Source organism: Nothobranchius furzeri, chromosome 3 (assembly GCF_043380555.1).
Source record: "Nothobranchius furzeri strain GRZ-AD chromosome 3, NfurGRZ-RIMD1, whole genome shotgun sequence".
NCBI lineage: Eukaryota > Metazoa > Chordata > Actinopteri > Cyprinodontiformes > Nothobranchiidae > Nothobranchius > Nothobranchius furzeri.
Window position 1 is genome coordinate 89,326,458 of NC_091743.1, and position 8,537 is coordinate 89,334,994.

The 8,537-nt window shown below is 42.5% G+C and overlaps 1 protein-coding gene across 1 annotated transcript in view; it reads right to left on the reverse strand.

Annotated features, from left to right (window-relative positions):
• Positions 1-3,728, reverse strand: part of epdl1 (ependymin-like 1) — a 23,459-nt gene extending 19,731 nt beyond the window's left edge. Inside the window, exons 1-2 of the mRNA XM_070549809.1 lie at positions 3,574-3,728; positions 3,429-3,463 (exon numbers count right to left, since the gene is read on the reverse strand). Coding sequence (XP_070405910.1) covers positions 3,429-3,463; positions 3,574-3,664 — 126 coding nt within the window. The 5' untranslated portion in view covers positions 3,665-3,728. The remainder of the gene's footprint in view (positions 1-3,428; positions 3,464-3,573) is intronic.
• Between the last annotated feature and the right edge of the window lie 4,809 nt (positions 3,729-8,537).

Consider the following 8,537-nt stretch of genomic DNA (forward strand, 5'->3'; position numbering starts at 1 on the left):
ATACGAGCAGCGAGGCAGTTTCATTACTCTGGTGTGGCCACAGATCACCTTCTCACTGATCTGAGCTCTGCTCTAACCACTCAATCAGAAACTCAGCCTGGCTTCTCTCAGACATAAACACCCGTTTACCAGGAAAACAATAAGCTAGCAGCAGTTTAAACACACTAAACAGGGTAATATTAACATCTGCTGTCTGTTTTACTGGTAAATGTTGATGATGATTAAACATTTCCAAGTAAATATGCAGCAGAGTCACAGAGACGGGCTGAAACTCTAAAACCAGTCTTTCACTGGGCTGAGACAGACGTTTGTGAGGGTTCTCCATGTCCTTGTGTGGGTTTTAAGGCTCTGAACTTTTGTGACAAATCATCTCTGAAATGAGTTGCTGAGTCATTCTTCTCAGTTTGAGGCGAGCTGTTCATGAACTAGACTCAGAGTAAAGTCACTTTGTGACCACACTGATTTATTTGTGATTCCATCCCATTCCTCTACGTGGCCAGACTAGACCGACAACATTCCCTACAAAGTTTCTGTTATTATTTGAGGACTAAATGAGACCTCAAGGAAACTCAGATCTGCTGATAACAAGGTTCAAGGTTGTCTTTATTAATCCCCAAGGGGGAAATTGAATTGCCTTGGACGAGTAAACACAACATGCACATCCACACAATAAAACATTCACTGGTCACTGCTATAAGCCACAATCATGATAAAATATCAAATATACAATCATACGAAATGCTCATTGTAAAAACGCACTGCAGCTGGAATAAAAGAGTTCCTAAAACGTTCAGTGGAACACCGGGGCATTAACATTCGCCCACTAAAAGAGCTCCCGAGATCCTTAAAAATGTGGTGAAGGGGGTGATCCTCCAGAGTCATAACTGTCTTAAGTTTACTCCTCATCCTTTTGTTGATGATCATGTCAAATGAGTCCAAGCGTTGCCCAACCACTGAGCCAGATTTCTTGATCATTCTCTTGATCCTGTTTTTGTCCTCAGCAGTGAGGCTCCTGCCCCAACACAACACAGCATAAAATAACACACCGGCCATAATCCCCTGATAAAACACATTCAAGAGCCTCCTACTTATCCTTATCTGACGCCATAGCAGCCTCTCAAGGCTGCCTCAACACGCCCCCACAAAAGGAGGAATGCCGACAGATGCTGTGTCCCGACCTTCACCCTCTTCCTTCAGGCTGACATGTCTGCAGGGACCTCAATGTGCTCTCTGTTCCTTATCTCTCCCTCCCACCTGTTGTTCTGCAGCTGGTTGATGCGCCGCAGTGGCAGCTCCCATTGGAGGCTTCAGGATCCCGCCCACCCCCACCTCCCCATCGGACTCTGATGTTGTATACGTGCTGTCTGTGCTTCCACGTCGGGTGTTTTTTTGCATTGGAGTGCTACACCCTGCTGGTGTAACCCTGTTAATGCCTTTTTTTTCTCCCTCCCTGAACTTTCCTCATGTAACACCCTTTTCATCTAACTATTAAGGTAGCGCGACTCATGTTGCGAATGACCGCAGTCACCAATTCTTGTTATGTGTCTTACCCACGTATGTCTGATCTTTGAATTGTGTGTGCTGAAACTGAATTTCATTTCTCTGTATGTCCTGCACATGTGGAGAATATGACAATAAATGACTTTGACTTTTCTTATATCAAAGGATCTTAGCTTCCTAAGAAAAAACAGTCTGGACTGGGCCTTTTTAACAACAGCATCACTGTTCCTTTTCCAGTTTAACTTATCGTCGAGGTACACCCCGAGATATTTATATGTCTCCAGTTTCTACAGGTTGGCCTTTGATGACCACTGGAGAGAATGTTTGTTTTTTCTTTCTAAAATCAATAACCAGCTCCTGTGTTTTGCCAACATTGAGCTGTAGAAAATTTGCATCACACCATCCAACAAAGGAGTTAACTTCCCAACGAAGCTGAAACAGGAATATTTCAGTGAAATTTGGATTTTCACTTTGAAACAAAATGTATTATGAACCACACTTATTGGCCTAAACCCAACAGGCGGGATCCTGGGAGAAACGATCACCTCCTGTCCTTCTGCTTCCCACCTCCTGTTGCTGATGAGCACAGAGACACACATACGGTAAGCCAGAAGGGCCAAACTTCATACACAGACATATCCTCTCAGCTGAGAACCACCGCAATCCCACATATCATGGGTGGGTTAGGGTTAGGGGGTTTGATCGCTGCAGAACGAAGTCAGGAAGTTTGCTGGAAGCTAACTTTGCTGATCTTTGCACTCTGCGGCACAAAGACAGAAATAGAGCAGCATTCACTTTGGTATAAATAATCATTTAAGCCTCAGGGGACAGATTTATCTTCTCAGAGAGGTTAGGGAGTGTTGCGCCGCCTGTTTTCCTCTAACTAAACAAACTCCGATGCTGCACTTTCAGTTATCTCTCTTTAAAAAGGCGTGTGCGTTTATAAAAAGCTGTTCTAAACATGTCCCAAGTTCAGCAGTTTGTCACCGATCCTCTTTAGACGGTTAGCTAAAACAGGTGGGTTTTATGTCACTTCATATAAGGAATGATCTAATTCCACCATCAGCTACAGTCACAGACCTGAGGTCAGGTTCTCACAATAAACAGTGAAGTAATTCTTCATCAGTGTGACGGTCTGAATGTTTTAGAGAGGCTTCCACACAGGAACCCAGCGGAGGAGACAAACGCCCACCACAGGTTTGTTCTCTTTTATCAACAGATACTTAACTAGTGATGCACCGATATGAAATTTTTGGGCGATACCGATATCCGATTTTAAGATCACTGTTGTGGCCGATAACCGATATTTGCCGATACCGATATACCGACATTAATGCTTCTAAAATCAGCAGATTTTGTATAGAATTAAATTATTAACCCTGATTCTGATGCATGAATTATGGAATCTTCAACCATGATTTTTTTAACCAATTTTTTTTCATTCATCTTTAGGTGTGAATGAAACAAATTTCAACCAATTTTTTTTGTAACGTTTAATAATCTACAAATAATTTATTACACGTCCACCTCAGTGGACAGCGTGCGCTCTGAACAGGAAATATGTCGGCTCGACCTACTGAAGCCCAAGTGGAGGGGCTCACATGCAATAAAGTCTTCAACAGCTGTGTATATGTGTGTCGATGGTCTACACTAGTTGTTCCCAAACGTTTCACCTTTTGACCCATAAAAGAAAACTCTCAGAAACTCACAAATACACGTACAACAACTTTGGTTTTTAGCTCTTCATAACATTTAAGTCTAAGTCTGTCATTGGCAATCATTTTTAAATTGGATCTAATGTTTGTCCATCATCTCCAGACCCACCCCATGATTGACGACCTGTCTGATAACCCACAACAGGCTCCAACCCCAGATTTGGGAACCGACAATCTACACAAAAAGCCAAGTATGAAATAGTTGGTGCTTACCAGAGAAAGGCCTCCGGACATCTGTGTTGGAGAAGCTGTTAATTGTTCAGAATGTTAACAAAACTCATCTTAATGCTGAAACACAATTATTCTGCTGCTGTGACTAAATTAGACAACCTGTCCGAGGAGAGGTGCTCATACTTACAGCAGGGCTGTGGTTTCTGAGCTAAGCAGCTCGCCGACAAGCACACCATCAGGATAACGACTCTCATGATGTCAGACAGAGGAATGACCATCTTCTGCAGCAGTGACAGAAACCCAGAGCCTACTTCTTATATTCAGACCAGTGAGGTCTCATGCCTGCATTTAAGAGAATTATCAAAAAAAGGTCACGTTGATGGTGTGAAATGCGGTGTGTCCAAGTATGACTGAACTTAGGGGCTGTTATCAGATAAAATCTGACTGATTAGGTCCCACAAATATGGCAATTATCTATGCTTTTTATTCATGTAGTGACATGACCACCACATAGTCACATTACTGCTCTTAAGTTTTTTTAAATGACACGGGTTATTTTACAATAAAGCTTTATGTTACATTAGGTCTAACTGGAACAGTTTTCTGCATACATCTGATGAACCAGATACTGGGAGATTTCCATTATGGATCAGACTTGCTAGCATTTCTGGGCACCTGGATTCTCGTGTTCAACAAGAAAATAAACAGATCCACATTAAATATGTTCAAGAGTTCCTGAATGAAGACATTTTATTCAATAGACGTCTTCTAGTCCTGCAGACGACTTTTATTAGAATAATTGTGTAAATAATGTGATCCCTGTTTCTACAAAATGAGGTAATTGAGCCATTGACATAATTTGGGGAGGGGGGGGGGGGTCTTTACAGTACGCTCTAGTGGGAAACAGGCGTCAACACAAACGGTTGTTTTCTGCTTGGTCCTAGAGCTCAACCAGTGTCAGTTTAATATAAAGTAATATTGTTTTTGGATGGTAAAAAGTGCAGGGGTCAAAATTTGAATTTGGAAAAAGTGGGGGGGGGGACATGGGGGGGGGGGACCAAACGCTAGCTTTTGAAAAAATAATATATATGATAAAGACAGATTTCAATTAGAAGATGTGCAAAGTAAGTTAACAGCATGTTTACAGAGAGAAAACAATACAAAAAGGAAAGGAGATGGACCGTGTCCCACCGTCGCTTTTCAGGACTTTTATTTGGTGTTTTTTGCACTCTGCTTCCGCACATTTAACATTTTGACTCTAGCTGCGTGGTTTGGGCAGATTTCGTTCACTGCTTCTCCAGTATGTTAAAAGTATAACGCGCCACTCTGTCTCGCAGCCTCCCGCCCGCCTACCGGGCGTTCGTCAGTAGCTGAGTGAGAGAGGCTGAGAGGGAGAGAAACTCAGAGAAGCTTTAGAGCTTTTTTACTGCTGGAGAAAAAAACGTAGCAAGTCATCATCTTCCTAAATGCAGTTATTCTCTTCTGAATCAGCACTTCTTTAAAGAAGAAATAGTTAAATGCAACAAAGGGAAAAATCCTTTTATTCAGCCTGTTCATGCGACTTGTATTAAAAATAAGTCTGAACAGTGTTAAAGGTTGTTCATCTAAAAAATAAACCTTGAAGAGTTTGAAGATTTTTTTGTTTTACTAAGTTCATCTTAAAACATCTTTCTCAAGTAAAATAAAGTTTCCTCTGTGAGGTCAGATAGGCCCATCGGTGCTGTTTTGAAACAGAAATAAACAAATGAATCATATTTGTCCATCCAAATACTTAAATGTCACCAAAACAGGAAGGACAAAAACACCGTCAAGGTAAAGTAAGAAGTTTTATTTTTAAATAAGCGGCTGTTTGTGATTAATCATGAGTTAACTATGGACATGATTTATATCATTATTAAATAGCCCATGTGGCCTATAGGCTATGTAACTGAGATTTAATATGAAAAATTAGACTAACCTATTTTCAAATGAGGTATTTGCTCTATGTTGATATATATTTCATAAACATTTACGGGCCAAGAGGAACATCAGCTGCTGATGGTATAATTTGAAGAAAAAAGTCCATTATGCTAACCTCCTCCCTTCATATTCAGAATTTTCTAGTTGTGTATAAAATGTGTATATTGTGCCTCTCTAGTCCTTAATAAAGGTTAAATAGTTTTGAATTTAGTCATGTCACATGCCAGTGATTTATAATATAAACCTATAAATAATCTATTGCAGTATTTTTTTACCATGGTTTAAAACTTTTATCTTATTATAGAATGAATATGACAAATGATCTTTTTGTGTCTGAATGCAGGCTCAAGGAACAAGTACATTCAAGGAGGAGCTCATGCCAAAAGTTCAGATCAGCCCTCCACCAGCAGTTCAAGAGCTCAAGATCAGTTGTCAGCCATCACGTCTGAACCTTCTACAACATTAAACCCAGCCCTGACCAGGAATTACAAAGTAAAGCACACCTACAGACCGAGCACAGCCCACGGCCAGCACTTCTGAAGGCAGAGTGAGTCCTGGGTCTGAAAAAGCATCTGAAAATAACACTGGAGAAACACGTGCCACAACCGGTGCTTGTGGTGTGTGTGGATCTGTTACATAATTCCATAATAACAACATGGAGATCATGTGTTGAGTATGTTATACTATGTTAATATCAATCCTGCTTTTTGGAAACAATAAGCAGTTTGTGCATACAAGAGAATTAAAGAGAATTTAAGGCGAAACGCTTGCACATACTGTGTTATTGTGTTGTTTTATCTGCGGGGGGGGGGGGGGGGGGGGGGGGGGGGGCACCACGGAGCCTTTGTGCTTAGGGCACCAAAATAGGTGTTCTGTGATCTGGATAGGGGCTCTCAAACTGACTAGTCCTCGGCTTCCAACCTTACAGCTAGTGTACAGTCTCGGTGTGCTGGATGTTGGATGAAACCCTCCATGCACGGTTATAAGCTTCCGTGTCTTGACATCTGAGGCCTGTATTTCTTTCTCTGGTCTATTATTCCAGCATGATATCTGATTACTGGTAGGGCGTAGTTATTAACTGCCCAGATCTTGTTCTTGCCGTTGAGCTGACTTCTTAGGACTTGCCTTACCCCCCGTAGGTATTTGGCAGTGGCTCCTTTTCTTGCGGCTTTATCAAGGTTGCCATTTGCTTGTGGGATACAGAGGTACTTGCTGCTGACCTCAATGTCTGCTATTGTTCCTTCTGGGAGTGAGATCCCTTCTGTGTGGAATGTTTTCCCTTTCTTCCGACTACACTTCTCAAGTCTGAATGACAATCCGATATGAGTGCTGTAGATACTGGTGGTGTGGATCAGTGAGCCGATGTCTCGCTCAGTTTTGGTGTACAGCGTTATGTCATCCATGTAGAGGAGGTGGCTGGTTGTGGTTCCATTCTTGAGTCGGTATCCATAACCAGTGTTGCTGATTATTCACCAGCAGAGTGTGACCGTAAGTGTATGAATAATGGAAAGTGCTTTTGGGTGTCTTGAAAAGCGATATATAAATCCAAACCATTATTATTGTTATTATTGTTATTATTATTATTATTTTCATCTGACTGAGGGGGTTCAGACCTATGCAGAACAGCAGTGGGGACAGGACATCTCTTGGCATAGCCCACATTTGATGGAGACGTGTGCAATTGGCTTGCAATTGGACTCAAGTCTGGTTTCCCACAGCCCCATTGAGTTTTCAGTGAAGGTTCTCAGAGTCATGTCGATATACATCTCCAAGCATTCAATGAGCCATGAGTGCGGCATTGAGTCATAGGCTTTCTTGTAATCAATCCAGGCTTTACACAGGTTGGTGTGTTGGGTTTTGCAGTCTTGACCTTATGTGCTATGCTCATGTATTGATCCATGTGCCCACTTGTCTATGCCTAACATGAGCTTCCATGTTGTGGAGAGACAGGTTACTGGCTGACGTGGAAATGGGACTGTACCCTTGAAATGGTCCATCATGATCAGGATTGTGCACCCTTCAGTTAGCCAGTGAGTCCCTTCTTTTAGCAGTTGGTTCATTTGTGCATACAGGCACTCATGGAGTGCAGTGAGCTTCTTAAGTCAGTAGGGGTGGATCATGTCAGGTCCTGGTGCTGTCCATAGTGTTTCCATAATTTTAAATGCAGTTTTTACAGCAAAAGATGGATTCAATAAATGTGAATACAAACAAATACGTTTAATTCAAAATTAAATATACAATAGCATTGTAACTACCACGAACATAAGGTTATTTACTTAACCATTTAGAAAGGAACTGGTCTACAAAACAGCAGAAGAATCAGCGCAGTTTCCGATAACAAGCAGGGCAAACTGGTCACACACACACACACACACACACACACACACACACACACACACACACACACACACACACACACACACACACACACACACACACACACACACACACACACACACACACACACACACACCAACGGTATGGGAGTCGGGTGGGGTGGGGATGGGGGGTTGGAAAACAGTAGGCATGAGCAGAAGCACTCGACAAAAATTCTCGCCTGTTGTGAACAGAGGAGCAGCGAGCAGTGCCCAAATTTTGTGAGCAATCCACTTCGCGGCGCTGCACAGGTAACGCAGCTGATGTGATTCTTCTGGTCCACCACTCGCCGTCATGCTCACAGGAATTCATACCGCCTGGCAGCTGATCACTCCTTGTCAGCTAGCCTCACCAGGACAGCTAATGTTCATGGATGTGACAGCACTACCGTCAATTTCGGCCTTCTCAACATCCACTCTCTCACTGGACAAGGTCATTTCATTCATGATCTCATCAAGGACTGTGGAAGTGACCACGTGCCTCAGCGAAACTTGGCAACAGCCAGCTTATTTCTCCCAACTCAATGACGCATCTCCCCTCCCTGCTCCCTCTCGTCTCCGCTCTCATACACACATCCCTTTCCTCCGGTATTGTTCCCTCTATCTTCAAAACTGCTGCAGTTACTCCAATACTTAAAAAACCTGGGTCGGATCCTAACATTTTTACTAACCTCCGCACCATCTCCAACCTACCCTTTGTCTCCAAAGTTTTAGAAAAAATAGTCGCTACCCAGCTCCACACCCATCTGACACTAAACTCCTTCTATGAACCCTTCCAGTCCGGTTTCCGCCCACTTCACAGCACAGAAACAGCCCT